Source organism: Brachyhypopomus gauderio, chromosome 16 (genome assembly GCF_052324685.1).
Source record: "Brachyhypopomus gauderio isolate BG-103 chromosome 16, BGAUD_0.2, whole genome shotgun sequence".
Taxonomy (NCBI): Eukaryota; Metazoa; Chordata; class Actinopteri; order Gymnotiformes; family Hypopomidae; genus Brachyhypopomus; species Brachyhypopomus gauderio.
This window is the reverse complement of record NC_135226.1, coordinates 11,601,011-11,617,044: the sequence shown is the minus strand read 5'-3', so window position 1 is coordinate 11,617,044 and position 16,034 is coordinate 11,601,011. Positions and strand designations below refer to the sequence as shown.

General features: G+C 41.0%; 1 protein-coding gene across 2 annotated transcripts in view; it reads left to right on the top strand.

Moving 5' to 3' along the window:
- The window catches only part of map4k1 (mitogen-activated protein kinase kinase kinase kinase 1), a 33,808-nt gene extending 20,586 nt beyond the window's left edge, over positions 1-13,222 (top strand). The window contains exons 25-32 of one of the 2 annotated variants that reach the window (XM_076976387.1): positions 3,039-3,141; positions 3,565-3,623; positions 3,910-4,013; positions 4,674-4,851; positions 7,422-7,490; positions 7,693-7,782; positions 9,265-9,391; positions 12,181-13,222. In XM_076976387.1, coding sequence (XP_076832502.1) covers positions 3,039-3,141; positions 3,565-3,623; positions 3,910-4,013; positions 4,674-4,851; positions 7,422-7,490; positions 7,693-7,782; positions 9,265-9,391; positions 12,181-12,277 — 827 coding nt within the window. In that variant the 3' untranslated portion in view covers positions 12,278-13,222. Of the gene's footprint in view, positions 1-3,038; positions 3,142-3,564; positions 3,682-3,909; positions 4,014-4,253; positions 4,297-4,673; positions 4,852-7,421; positions 7,491-7,692; positions 7,783-9,264; positions 9,392-12,180 lie in introns of those variants that run through there. The other variant, XM_076976388.1, reaches the window with a different exon arrangement.
- The last annotated feature ends 2,812 nt before the right edge of the window (positions 13,223-16,034 follow it).

The following is a 16,034-nucleotide window of genomic DNA, read 5'->3' as shown; positions in this document are numbered from 1 at the left end:
TCTGTGGTGTCAAGGTGTCAGTCACAAGTCTTGTGACCAGAGGGTTGTAGGTTCAATTCCCAGTCCCTAGGCCATGCCTGACGTGCCCTTGAGCAAGGCACTTAACCCCAACTGCTCCCTGGGAGCACCGCACTGTGCATGTGTGTACCACAGCCTCTTATGATCACTAGTGTATGTGTGTGTGGGCTCACTGCACAAATGGGTAAATGCGGAGGACAAATTCTGATTGGGGTGTGACTTAACACAAGGTGACTAAGCCAGGGTTACTGAGGTGACTGAGGTGTGGGGTACGGCCAGAGTGACTGAGGTGTTGGGTAGAGCCAGGGTGACTGAGGTGTTGGGTAGAGCCAGGGTGACTGAGGTGTTGGGTAGAGCCAGGGTGACTGAGGTGTGGGGTACGGCCAGGGTGACTGAGGTGTTGGGTAAAGCCAGGGTGACTGAGGTGTTGGGTAGAGCCAGGGTGACTGAGGTGTGGGGTACGGCCAGGGTGACTGAGGTGTGGGGTACGGCCAGGGTGACTGAGGTGTGGGGTAGAGCCAGGGTGACTGAGGTGTTGGGTAGGGCCAGGGTGACTGAGGTGTTGGGTAGAGCCAGGGTGACTGAGGTGTGGGGTACGGCCAGGGTGACTGAGGTGTTGGGTAGAGCCAGGGTGACTGAGGTGTGGGGTACGGCCAGGGTGACTGAGGTGTGGGGTAGAGCCAGGGTAACTGAGGTGTGGGGTACGGCCAGGGTGACTGCCATGGTGAATAAGGTGTGGGGTACAGCCAGGGTGACTGAGGTGTTGGGTAGAGCCAGGGTGACTGCCATGGTGAATAAGGTGTGGGGTACGGCCAGTGTGACTGAGGTGTTGGGTAGAGCCAGGGTGACTGAGGTGTGGGGTACGGCCAGGGTGACTGAGGTGTGGGGTAGAGCCAGGGTAACTGAGGTGTGGGGTACGGCCAGGGTGACTGCCATGGTGAATAAGGTGTGGGGTACAGCCAGGGTGACTGAGGTGTTGGGTAGAGCCAGGGTGACTGCCATGGTGAATAAGGTGTGGGGTACGGCCAGTGTGACTGAGGTGTTGGGTAGAGCCAGGGTGACTGAGGTGTGGGGTAGAGCCAGGGTGACTGCCATGGTGAATAAGGTGTGGGGTACAGCCAGGGTGACTGACGGTGGAGCCAGGGTGACTGAGGTGTGGGGTGTAAACTTAAGCACTTTAATAAATTGCTTGATAATATTCATTGGGGCACCACTCTGATTAACAGAAAAATTACATTGAAGTGGATCTAGAAGGTCCTTACAAGAAATAAATAAAACAAAATGAGGATTTTTGGATCTGGCTTTGTTAGTGTTTTAGCCTTCCAGGCTTTTCAAAGGAAAGAATCTGTCCTGGTGTTGATGAAACATTCACTGCTGGCCGCACAATGAAGGTTCAACACAGCAAAACACAACAAAACACAGCCAAGCAAATTTTCTTGATTTGAGCTGTGAAGATGTATTTCTTAATTTTTTAAAGAACATATATATATATATATATATATATATATATATATATATATATATATATATATATATATATATATATAATAAAATTAATTTTAAGAATAACATCATAAAAACTATACGATAATAATAATCATTATATTATAATTTACAAAATGAAACTTTCGCCCTCCCTCCCGACCTCTCTAGTGAGTCACACTTTTAACAAAGGGGCAGGCCTTGGTTCATACATATTCAATACTAACCACAAGATAAAGGATAATTGATAATTGATGCTTGAGGAAGGATAATTGATTATGATGAACAATGCAAGTCAGTAATGAACAATTAATGAAGGGCATAATGTGATGTCTGGGATGTCGAGACAGAAGCAGCCGCAGGCATGGGCTGAGAATGACAGGTTTTATTATCCATGATAACAAACCAACAGGCCACAAGGCAGAAACGACTCAATATGCAAAACAAAAGAAGAAAAGGGCAACGAGAAGCAAACGGGCAATGATAGTCCAGCAGACAGGGCTAGGTGTCCCACGACGAGAGGTGAGGGTGCAGGCTGAATGTGCAGTGCTGGACAGCGCGACCTGTGGGAATAAATACAACCCTGAACTGATTAGTGCAGGTGTTAGTATTCAGGTGACTGACACAGGAGGAGTGTCCAGAAATGAGAGGGTGTGTCCTGTGTGGCTGTGGGTATGCGTGTGAGAGAAGGGGTGCGTGTGCGCACCCTCTGGTGGCGTCCAGGCTGGCCCACCGTGACACATAATAAACAATGGATACTTATCAAATAAGTGAAGCAAACATCACAGTATGAAGGTTGTGCTCTGATAGATATACATGACTGGCTGATATATCTGTGTACATATCTCTGTGTGCTGAGGAGTATAGCGGTAGAGCCAGGTTGGCATTGCTGTATCGCTCACGACATGTTGGGAGAAGTGTGGGAGAAGTGTGGGAGAAGTGTGGGAGACGTGTGGGAGACGTGTGGGAGAAGTGTGGGAGACGTGTGGGAGAAGTGTGGGAGAAGTGTGGGAGAAGTGTGGGAGAAGTGTGGGAGAAGTGTGGGAGAGGTGTGGGAGAAGTGTGGGAGACGTGTGGGAGAAGTGTGGGAGACGTGTGGGAGAAGTGTGGGAGACGTGTGGGAGACGTGTGGGAGAAGTGTGGGAGACGTGTGGGAGAAGTGTGGGAGACGTGTGGGAGACGTGTGGGAGACGTGTGGGAGAAGTGTGGGAGAAGTGTGGGAGAGGTGTGGGAGAGGTGTGGGAGAAGTGTGGGAGACGTGTGGGAGACGTGTGGGAGACGTGTGGGAGACGTGTGGGAGAGGTGTGAGAGAAGACCTTTGTATGTTTAGAAGATGCTAGAAGGGCATGCAGTAAAAAGGCTTAGTAACTCTTACACTGAAACTGCTGGGTAAGGAATTTGTTTACTGCTTATGTTCAAATATGTTAACCTGGTAAGCTAAGTCGTAAATGAAGCGGAAATTGTAAAAGCTCTGTATTATTCCTGTGTAAACACAGTACAAGGACACTAACTGACTGTATTGTATGTGTGTATTTTAGGCAAGTCCTCTCAGCTGCATTCACACTTTTTAAAGGAGCTGTACGGACAGGCTCAAAAAGAGCATCGAATGGTTGCTCTGCCAACGCACAGGTTGTTGCCCAGGTAACTACTGCAAATGCACACACAGTCTCATATCAATGGTCTCTTTTTGGTTCTGAAGCAGATACTGTGCACACTGAGAGTGTCCCCAGTGCACAAGCAGAACAGAACACGCAGATAGTTTAGCATCATAGCCATTGCTCTGCTGAGCCTGCAAATGGAGAAACCACACAGTCTCCAGGACTTTCAGTAGAACTCCAGCATTGCACTTGACCTACAAAGATGCTATGTCTTGCAAACCTGCATTTACCCACAGTGTTTGGACTTATGCATGCACACGCATGCACGCACTGCACACACGCATGCACGCTCGTGCACACACTGCACACACACATGCACACTCATGCACACACTACTGCATTCCCATTAACCTACCACTACACTATAACAACAATATTCACTTAATCTTTTTTCTTTTTTCAACAGAAAGTTCGCTATCACCACAAAAATTCCAGACACCAAGGGGTGCAGAGCCTGCACAGCCGGTGAGAGAGACCAGTCTCAAATGAACGTTTCACTGCTGAGACATTTTAAGTCAAACCTGTATCCATTAAACCCGTATTCCATAAAAAACATGAATATTTAGAAATATATAGAAATGTAGCATTTTGTGTGCGGGTATTGTTTTACATTTATCTCTCTTCAGGGATACGCACGTAGAATAATTCTGCTTTAAATCTCTTTAACTCAAATCTAGGCGACTCTAAATCTCTTAGAGATCATTATCATAACTGAAAATAATTTAATGCCTATTACTTTCTGGGACCCTAGCCCATAATATCCAGCGAGATTGTGTGTTCCTGTGTGGTGCACTGGAGTCTAGTGTGTTCCTCCTGCAATGGTACGAGCCAATGCACAAGTTCATGCTCATAAAGGTTAGTGATGTTTACCTGAACCACAGTTTCTTTAGTTATATCCAGTTTGTTTGCTGATACTTGTCTTAAAAAGTCTTAACATACTAATGTTGCACTATGAACATATATAGTCAGTTTGGAGCATTTAGTTCTGGGTTCCCCATCATGCATTGCAACAAGTGATTTCCATTTTAGTTGGAAAAGATTTTCATTTTTTAATAGTCCATGAGTCATATTTTCTTACTTAATCTCCTCATACAGTACCAGTGAAAGGTTTGGACACACCTGATTGAATGTATGAATTGTTTCTGGTGGTGATTTGGTCGTTAGTAGCGTGTAAAATTTCTTTATATCATTCTGAACATTTTCCACAATATCCTCAAATTTTAGACTGCAAATTTTTAACTTTCAACCCTGAATTAACTCTACAAGGAAGTGTGCCAGTGAGTCAAAAAAAGTTGAACTAACTGTGGTAACTGTGGTATCGGACATAGTGGTATTGTATTAGAGATACCGCTACCGCAGAGCATTTTGTGATGTTGTTAATAGCTCTTCATTTTAAACAATGGTCACAAGTGAAGCATAATGAAGCTCACCTAACATAAATGAGGCTTAAGGTGTTAGCATGCTAAACCTCCTCTTTGGTGACATGCTCTCCCATGTTGTGTTTGCCACCAACAGAACTTTGACTTCCCGCTGCCAAGCCCACTACGTGTGTTTGAGATGTTGGTAGTGCCAGAACAGGAGTATCCAATGGTGTGTATAGGGGTCAGCCGGGGTCCGAACTCCTCACAACCTGTTCGCTTAGAAAACATCAACCTAAACTCCAACACCTCCTGGTTCACCAGTACTGGTCTTGGTAAGTAACAACAACAGTAATCCTCACAATAGTTCATACCAGCTATATCGTGGTACTGGTATTGCTTTTACATAATAATATTAATTTTTATTTCTAATCCAAGTTTTAACAGTCTGTTGACCTTCATTGTAAAGGCAATTTAATGTTAAGGTCAGATGCTGGACTCATGTTAGGCAATCTGACTAGGCATTCTTAGTAATTTGTAACCAGTGGGATCTTGCAATACAACTTTGAAATACTTATGTAACTGTACACAAATACAGAATATAGACCATTTTGTTATTAGAATATAGAATACTTTGTTCTGAAAGTTGTCTTTTTAATTGTGTGTACAGATTTCCTATATTTTAATAAAAAGACTAGACTGAGATATACTTATGCATTGGTAATACACAACAATATACAACAATATAAAACATCAAATCTAATGGTGGCCTAAGACATACACACATACGAACGTGCACACACACACAGCCATGTCTTACTGTGTGACTTGTATCCAAACACTTGGAGAATGGCACAAATTTGTGTTTTCACAGAGTTTGCTTCCTCAGTTTTTTGGAACATTTTGTCAGATGCTTATTTGGTATAATGAAGTGTGGGATTCCTGCATATATCATTACAGCCCTCTCCTGCTGTTTGTTCACTGTCTGCTATAACAGATAGTGACTTTAAAGCCCCAAACACAGTTCATTAAGACTGTCAGTAGTATCTGTAATAGATGATATATGTATGATTGTATCGTTAATAGGTGGTATGTGTATGATAGTATTGTTAATAGGTGGTATGTGTATGATAGTATCTTTAATAGGTGGTATGTGTATGATAGTATCGTTAATAGGTGGTATGTGTATGATAGTATCTTTAATAGGTGGTATGTGTATGATAGTATCTTTAATAGGTGGTATGTGTATGATAGTATCGTTAATAGGTGGTATGTGTATGATAGTATCGTTAATAGGTGGTATGTGTATGATAGTATCTTTAATAGGTGGTATGTGTATGATAGTATCTTTAATAGGTGGTATGTGTATGATAGTATCTTTAATAGGTGGTATGTGTATGATAGTATTGTTAATAGGTGGTATGTGTATGATAGTATCTTTAATAGGTGGTATGTGTATGATAGTATTGTTAATAGGTGGTATGTGTATGATAGTATCTTTAATAGGTGGTATGTGTATGATAGTATCTTTATTAGGTGGTATGTGTATGATAGTATCTTTAATAGGTGGTATGTGTATGATAGTATTGTTAATAGGTGGTATGTGTATGATAGTATCTTTAATAGGTGGTATGTGTATGATAGTATTGTTAATAGGTGGTATGTGTATGATAGTATCTTTAATAGGTGGTATGTGTATGATAGTATCTTTATTAGGTGGTATGTGTATGATAGTATTGTTAATAGGTGGTATGTGTATGATAGTATTGTTAATAGGTGGTATGTGTATGATAGTATTGTTAATAGGTGGTATGTGTATGATAGTATCTTTAATAGGTGGTATGTGTGTGATAGTATTGTTAATAGGTGGTATGTGTATGATAGTATTGTTAATAGGTGGTATGTGTATGATAGTATCTTTATTAGGTGGTATGTGTATGATAGTATCTTTATTAGGTGGTATGTGTATGATAGTATTGTTAATAGGTGGTATGTGTATGATAGTATTGTTAATAGGTGGTATGTGTATGATAGTATCTTTAATAGGTGGTATGTGTATGATAGTATCTTTAATAGGTGGTATGTGTATGATAGTATTGTTAATAGGTGGTATGTGTATGATAGTATTGTTAATAGGTGGTATGTGTATGATAGTATCTTTATTAGGTGGTATGTGTATGATAGTATTGTTAATAGGTGGTATGTGTATGATAGTATTGTTAATAGGTGGTATGTGTATGATAGTATCTTTAATAGGTGGTATGTGTATGATAGTATCTTTAATAGGTGGTATGTGTATGATAGTATTGTTAATAGGTGGTATGTGTATGATAGTATCTTTAATAGGTGGTATGTGTATGATAGTATTGTTAATAGGTGGTATGTGTATGATAGTATCTTTATTAGGTGGTATGTGTATGATAGTATCTTTATTAGGTGGTATGTGTATGATAGTATTGTTAATAGGTGGTATGTGTATGATAGTATTGTTAATAGGTGGTATGTGTATGATAGTATCTTTAATAGGTGGTATGTGTATGATAGTATTGTTAATAGGTGGTATGTGTATGATAGTATCTTTAATAGGTGGTATGTGTATGATAGTATCTTTAATAGGTGGTCTGTGTATGATAGTATTGTTAATAGGTGGTATGTGTATGATAGTATCTTTAATAGGTGGTATGTGTATGATAGTATCTTTAATAGGTGGTATGTGTATGATAGTATCTTTATTAGGTGTGTATTGGAGATATGTATGATGACAGATCTCCAGCATCACATTTGGACTCTGTTCACCTGCATGTTGTTTTTTTATTGACAGTAACAGAAATGATAGAGAGAGAAATTTAAGAAATTGTTTTGATGTGATTGTGTCTTTGTATGCTTGTGTGTATATGCATGTCAGAAAACCATGGTGCAGAGAGAGTTCAGGTCAATCAGCTGGACGGTAACTCACTCCTTGTTCTAATTGAGAGTAAGTACACAGATGAAAATCTGTTAAGCTTTTTTGAAGACTTGAGCATTACCTGAGACAGAACCAAGAACAAGAAATAGCACGCTAAATTTATTTTGTGTAATTTTTGCTCTGGCATGGTGAGTGCAATTGCCATGAAATATAAATATATAGTTTGCTGGGACTATTATAACAAATGGTTTTGTGAATCTTGTTTCAACAGATACAGTATATATGGTGAACCTAGATGGGGCACTCAGGACTCAAAGATCGCAGGCAGAAATTAGCTTTGCCCTGCAAGTAGACACAGTAGGTAAGAGACTTCAGTGATTGCTATACAGCTGTACCTTGTCCTACACACCTTAAAAAGGATGTTACTTAAAACTGTAATGCCAGGCCCACACTACACAATATTTTTGTCTTTCACAATAGTCACCGTGTCATATTAGGAATTTTCGTACTGAGACTGTGTGATGGCAGATTTCTGATTGAAATGTGTGTCTGTGTAGCCCCTGACTCCTCCCTCGGGTGTGTCTGTGTAGCCCCTGATTCCTCCCACGGGTGTGTCTGTGTAACCCCTGACTCCTCCCACAGGTGTGTCTGTGTAGCCCCTGACTCCTCCCATGGGTGTGTCTGTATAGCCTCTGACTCCTCCCACAGGTGTGTCTGTGTAGCCCCTGACTCCTCCCTCGGGTGTGTCTGTGTAGCCCCTGACTCCTCCCACGGGTGTGTCTGTGTAGTCCCTGACTCCTCCCTCAGGGTGTGTCTGTGTGTGTTTACATCCATTCATGTTCGATCGTGCTTGCGTTTACATGTATGAATGAGCGCGTGTTTTCCTCAGAGGTGTCAATTCTAGGTTCAGAAAGTAATAGTCCTCACCAGGATTTTGCTCAGGCTTCCTGGATTGTGTTGATTCCACTAATTTTACCTGGATTGCACTAATTAGAAAATCTAGCAAGCTTGAGCAAAGTCCTGCTGAGGACTTTTACTTTCTGAACCTGTAATTGACACCTCTGGTTTTCATCATTCATCATTCATCGTCATTCATCTCACCTGTTCCTTGTCATGTTACTGTGATGTTTAGGCATCCAGCCATACATGTTATTTAAATTTCAGTGGTGGAAAGGTAGTGTTAGTTACAAGGAGCAACTTAGCAAGCTAGCTAAAGGCTTAGATTCCATATCTCTAATGAATTGAATTTCATAGATTCTGAGTTGTGTTGTTAATGAAATGATAATGAAATAAACATAACACATTTTCTATTGTAGATGTATATGACAACACAGGATTATTATTTTTATAATTTTGCACTGAGATATAGACAGGAAAATAAAACGAACATCTATTTAAATATTTACCGCTGTAAATAAATTATATTTATTTAATTATCATTTACATCACAACTCAGTATCTAATTAGTGAGATATCATGAAATATCAGCTTCATAACAGAAAGTAATAGCAGCAACAAGTGAGATTATGCAGCGTGTTTACATATGCAGCGTGTTTAAATATGCAGCGTGTTTACATATGTAGATTTTTCATCAAGGTGTTGTGGGCTGTCCCAGATGGCCCATCACTGTTCTGTGGTGTCACATTACAGGACCCATTCCTGTAATCCTCACTGTTATCACTGTCCTCGCTCCCAGGACTCATAGTTGGGCCTGATGCTGGAAATGTTGTCAATCAGGTTGAATTTGTGAACTATAATCCTCATTTAAGGGTCAGGCAGAAGACACAGTATATGGACTGTTTTCATTATGTAAAGCCACATAACATTTACTGTGTGTGTGCAGTATATTTTGAAGACACATTGTTGGGTATATGGAAGCATGGCTGGCAACGAAGAGGAGAAATATTCTCAGAAATTCTACAGGAGAAGACAGACCGCAAGAAAATCTTCCGTGTTATTGGTTCAGACAGGTACAGCCATACAAACCACTGGCAGATGCTCCCACACTAAACTATTAATATTTGTGTTCACACACACATGTACACATGCAAATGCACATACACATTTTTGGTTTTAATAACAAACACTGTTAACTGGTAACAAGCATTTTAGCAATACTTTTTTTCTTTTGGTCAAAACAGTTTTGCATAACAAATTAACCAAACTTGAAAAATCACTGCAAACACCAAATAAAAGATTTCTTGTTAAAAGGATATCGCACAATAATGTAATAAATTTAAACAACTTTCATTTTCACAGTAGACACACTGAATATCATAATATACTGTATGCACTGCATTATGTGAATCTTTTAAGTAGTAATTTACTTCTGTTCTGCAGTCTTACTGAAGTTTTTGTTGGTGTTTTGATATACTAGTGGTGGAGATCGATAATGTCTCAGTCTAAAGTCGACTGTAGGTTGACATCGGGCAATTATGAAGGTCTTAGCTTTTGATATTTTTATATTCACCAAATCAGTGATTGCCCACTTGTCAAGAATATGGTTAAATATATTCTTACTTTTCAATATCTCTGTACACAAATTACTTGAATGTGTGTTCATCTTTGCAATGAGGTTTATGCACTGCAACCATATTCTAATATTCCTCTCTGTAGATATCGACAAACTGTTTTTTTTTTTTTTTTGATAGATACACTGTATTGCCAAATGTATTTGCTCACCCATCCAAATTATCAGAATCAGGTGTTCCAATCACTTCCATAGCCACAGGTCTATGAAAATAAGGACCTAGGCATGCAGACTGTTTTTACAAACATTTGTGAAAGAATGGGTCGCTCTCATGAGCTCAGTGAATTCCAGTGTGGAACTGTGATAGGATGACACCTGTGCAACAAATCCAGTCATGAAATTTCCTCGCTCCTAAATATTCCACAGTCAACTGTCAGCTGTATTAGAAGAAAATGGAAGTGTTTGGGAACAACAGCAACTCAGTCACGAAGAGAAAAGCCACATAAACTGATGGCGCAGGGTCAGTGGATGCTGAAGCGTATAGTGCAAAGAGGTCGCCAGCTTTCTGCAGAGTCAATCACTACAGACATTCAAACTTCATGTGGCCGTCAGATTAGCTCAAGAACAGTGCACAGAGAACTTCATGGAATGGGTTTCCATGGTCGAGCAGCTGCATCCAAGCCATACATCACCAAGTACAATGCAGTGTCGGATGCAGTGGTGTAAAGCATGTCGCAAATGGACTCAGAGCAGTGGAGGCGCGTTCTCTGGAGTGACGAATCGCGCTTCTCCATCTGGCAATCTGATGGATGAGTCTGAGTTTGGCGGTTGCCAGGAGAACAGTACCTGTCTGACTGCATTGTGCCAGGTGTAAAGTTTGGTGGAGTGGGGATTATGGTGTGGGGTTGTTTTTTCAGGAGCTGGGCTTGGCCTCTTAGTTCTAGTGAAAGGAATTCTGAATGCTTCAGCATACAACAATTCCATGCTTCCAACTTTGTGGGAACAGTTTGGAGCTGGCCCCTTTCTCTTCCAACATGACAAGGTCCATAAAGACATGGAAAGCAGTGTCTTGTGTGGATGAACTTGACAGGCCTGCACAGAGTCTTGACCTCAATCCAATAGAACATCTTTGGATGAATTAGAGTGGAGACTGAGAGCCAGGCCTTCTCGTCCAACATCAGTATGTAACCTCATACTGCTTCTGGAAGAATGGTCAAAAATCCCTATAAACACACTGCTAAACCTTGTGGGCAGCCTTCCCAGAAGAGTTGAAGCTGTTCTAGCTACAAAGGGTGGACCAACATCATATTGAACCCTATGGATTAGGAATGGGATGTCATGTAAGCTCATATGTGAGTAAAGGAAGGTGAGCGAATACTTTTGGCAATATTGTGTATGTGGAGATACCTGTCATCCATTCCATTAAGAAGGTACTGATCATGTAAAATGTCATAAATGTTCGCCCACCCTTGGATAAAATGGAAACTGCTTTATGACCACACAATACTAGTGAAATACAAAATGCCATACAACTCATTTGATAGATATTTGTTCTTGTAATGAGGGGATTTGAAAAGATGTCAGGCGCAAGCCGTGGCTTTGACAAAAATACATTTATTTTCGCTAGCACGTATAGCGCTTAAACAGTGAACAAGTGGAGACAGAATCACACAACAGGGATCAAACTCTGACAAACACAAGCAACAGGAACAACTTTGACACACATTAAATACCTACACATAAACAAAGAACCAGTGCAACAGACAACGATAATGAGACAAGTAACAGGTGTGATGGATGAACACACACAAACACAGGACCACACCCACTACATACAAAGACATAAACAAGACAAATCTGCACATAAACACGTTTGAAGGGAGTGGACAATGCCTGTACCATGATAGTTCTGTGGTATATAATTTTTAAATGCTCAGTTTATCTTTATATACAATATATTTTCTAGGGTTTTTAATCTGTTTTTGTGACCTAAATATTTGTACTGGCAAATTTGGATTCACAGATGCAGATTTACAGGTATTTTACCTTAATTAAGAAATGAATATACACATTTTTAAGATTGTGTTCATTGAATGCATTATGTCAAATCTATGTATTTTTTTTTTTACATCTGAATCCAAAATGGTGTGCTAACTGAAGAATTTTGAAAATGTGAACTTGGAATAAAAAAAAAGCTTGTTGTAGTTGCAGTTGTTAAAACTGCACAGAAATACCCAGATCTACATATACATACATACAGATAATGAAAACTTTTCATTGTTTTTATAGGATGGTTGTCTTGGAGACACGGCAGTGTGATGAACCATCAGGATTCTGTAATCTGTACATCTTGGAGATTGCTGAGAACCTTGTACCTATGCCCTGAGGACACACAAGCATGCATGCACACATTGCATACAAAACAGTGAACATTGTCATCACAAGTTGACTGCTATGTGTGCAATACAGACACGACACTCCTTCTGCACCATACCTGCTGCGTGTGAGCAACCGAAACAAGACCCACTCCGCGACAATTAAAAGCCGATGTGTAACGCACTGACATTCTTAAAATTAAACCCATAATGCCTTAATGCAAGCTTCAGCCCTGAGTGAGACCCTGTGTTCCTGCAGGACATTCTCTGAGGCAGAAGTCGGCATGTTCACGTTTGAGAGGTTCTAGACGGATGGGACGGCACACTCAGTGTGCAAAGTCAAAGACTCCTTTTTCCTGGCATGAAGTCTGTGATGTTTTGGTGCACCTTATTCCATTGAACTGTTTATTAGAGCTGTGTGTCCTCACTTCAGAATGTCAGCCTTCTCCAAATGGAGTTTACAGGACATTGGTGTTGTGTACCTAGAGGTTAACTGATGGTTACAAGAAGGAGAGGTCTGCATGTATAGTTCTCAATATGCTGTCGATAGCATTTTGATCAGAACACTGTTCAGTGCTCTCCACCTCTTACGATTTAGACAGTCCTACATTTTGAAGCTCTATTGCAGAATAAAGCAATTTTATCTGCTAAGGGCACATTTTTATTCCAATAAAGCAGGGATACACCAGATTAAAATTGTGGCTGTCCACAGTCTTCAACCAAGTAAGTTTATTCAGTAAGTGTAAATTCACTCCTGCTTGTTTGGAACAAATACATTTACCTACATCAGCCTATGTACGTAACTGCCTAACCCTGAGAATCCTCAGCTTGGTATTGATATTTCCTTGGTGATCATTACCTGATCAGAGTGTCACATAACCCCCATGTACAAACTAGACATAACACTGCAGACTTCTCTGTGAAGAACATATTAAATTTTTTGATGTAATGACAAACTTGTGTTGTATGGTTCCTTGACAGTCCTGTTCTCTCGGGATCTTAAGCAGTACTGAATGTCATGTACACAGCTTCAGTGAAGTGCAAATGCTTTCAAAAAACTTACCAAAATAGTCTGCTATCCTGCCACTGCATTTTTGGGCACAGCCTTCATTTATACATGAGAAAAATAACTACATCTTCAGACATTTACAGTCTCTGACAGAAGTTCTGTCGCTTATCCATGTTGTAGAAACAAAAGCTTATAACCTGACTTTAAATTCATCCATTGGTTTTAGAAATGACTCATATGAAAGCTGAAACCCACCCAAACAAGGTTTATTTTATGAAAATAAATTTGCTTCACTGTAGAAATATTGATCATTTATTGAACACAGAAACACCCTGTGACCAAAGCCTAGATTATCAAGAGACTGAAGACCAGATCCACTTCAGAGGTGGCTGACACCTTTAATGTGTCTCAGCGTCAAGTACAAAGAATTAAAAAAAGATTTCAAGAGACTGGAGATGTTTTTGACAAGTCCAGGTCTGGTAGACCCTGCAAGACAGCTGCTTGGGTGGAACGTTTGTTAAAAAATCCAAAGCCATCTCCTTTTCCACTGCAGTAGAGCTCTACCAGGCCTGGTCATCTCAAGTCCCTGTGTCAACTAGAACAGCTTGTAGGATTCTGTTTTGACATGGCCTCCATGGTCCAATCAGTGACCAGAAGCCAGAACTAAACAAAAGGCAATTTAAAAACCATGTGGCATTGGCCAAGATTTTTCCAAAGGGTGGACCAATGTCATATTGAACCCTATGGATTAGGAATGGGATGTCACTTAACCTCATATGTGAGTTGTTATAGAAATGCGGAAACCCTGCTTTCTCAGAGAGTATTTTTAAAACGTACCGTGCGACCAGATGAAGTTTGAGGTCACCCTTTATGTCAAGCAGACTAGACAGGGAGAAGGCTGGAGTGGAGACATGTTCCAGACAGGTGAGATGTTCCAGACAGAAGACCCATGCTCCATGAAGAACACGTTCCCCTATGAGTGCAGAATTTAATCAAGGAAATTATTCAAGGAAGGAGAGCCAATACTTTTGCAGGGTTGCCAACTCTCACGCATTGAGCGTGAGACACACGCATTTGACCGTTTTCACACGCTCTCACGCCACACTTCCGATATCTCACGCCGAAAAAAAATATCCAGTTTATTTACCTCAGATCCACATATATGATTCAATACGTTACTAGTTCGCTAGCTCTGGCGCCATCCACCGGCGATATAACACTGAATCTGTGTCCATTTTACGTTCGCCACCCCTCCCCCCCGCTCAACAACTTTCGTTCGCCGCCACCCCCCCCCCCCCCCCCCCCCCAACAACTTTCGTTCGCCGCCACCCCCCCCCCCCCCCCCTCAACAAAATACACTCGCCACCGGCTCCAGGTTAAAATCTCACTCCAAGCGAACGTCAAAAGTTGGCAACCCTGCTTTTGGCATTCAAGTGTACATGATTCATGAAAGGTCGGGTGACTGTCATAAGGTAGCTCCTCATTTCTATAAACACTAGCAACAACTCGGATCCTAAATGTTTCCACTGTTTCAGAAAACAGTGTGGTAAGAATTTCAGCACAGATGTTAGTCTAGTATTCATAGTTTCAGCATATATAATTTTTATGCACTTTGAATTTGCACTTTGAAGTTATTTCTGTGGGGTTTAACAATAAGGCAGAACAAAGGGTGTTTTTCTGTTTTAGGACCAGAGTAATTAATTTAATGTAAAGCCACTAACTGCATTTTCTTGCTCTATTTTCATTCCATTAACTTTGACTTTGTGACGGGGGTATAGAGGCCGGAGGCGCTGTTGTAAGCCAGGGTTTTTATTCTCCGTTACTACAAAGGAAAGAGCACGACGCAACAACCAAGCAAAATGCAAGAGCTCACAAAGAGCAATGAACAAGCGAAATAAAGAAAGAGTTCTCTCAACACGGCAGTGTGCAGAAGACGTCGGAGACGCGTCGTCCTCAATGAATGTGCAGCACTGGACTGCACGACCTGTGGGAATATGAAGGGGTGCACGCTGATGTATAACAGGTGTTAAGCCTGGTTTATACTTTCGCGAGTGACTGTAGCGCGCGGCTCCGCCCACCTCGCGCGACCCTGCGCGAGCGGTGTAGGCGTTTATACTTTCGCGAACGTCGCGAGCGTCGCTGCAGTGTTCTCCGAAACGATAGGTGGCGATAGGTGGCAGTGGAGAATAAAAAACCCCTGCAAAACCGGTGAAAGAACATTTTACCTGACCAGAGACCGTATATATACACCAGGCATCAAACATAAATATGACTTTGAAATGTTGTCCGAAACTATATGTGGTAGTATAAAGAAACACCCCTCAAAAAAAAGGGAATGAACATTTACCTGACGCATTTTAATGTTGCTTTGTGTTTCAGGTTTGAAAAGTGCTGGAATTTAGGCTAAAGTACATTAAAATGTTGAAATTACGTTAACAAATACGAGCCTCTTGTAATTCCAGGACGAAACATGAGAGAACGTGAAGACGTTAAGATTGGGCGTTTTGAAAATAAACAACCATTAAATAATGTGATAAAAAAGCGAATTATTTCGATTCATTTCGAGTATATGTATAAATATTTAAATTAATTAAGTTTAACGTGCTGGGAAATATTGAAATGGACCTTTAAAGTGACGTACAAGTGCTTTAATTCCACCTTGTATAGGTGTATGAACCCGGCAAACATGACTTTGTCCATCGCGCTGAAGCGCGGCGCGCGCGCGAAGTTACAAAATTCTAGAGGTGCACGACCTCGCG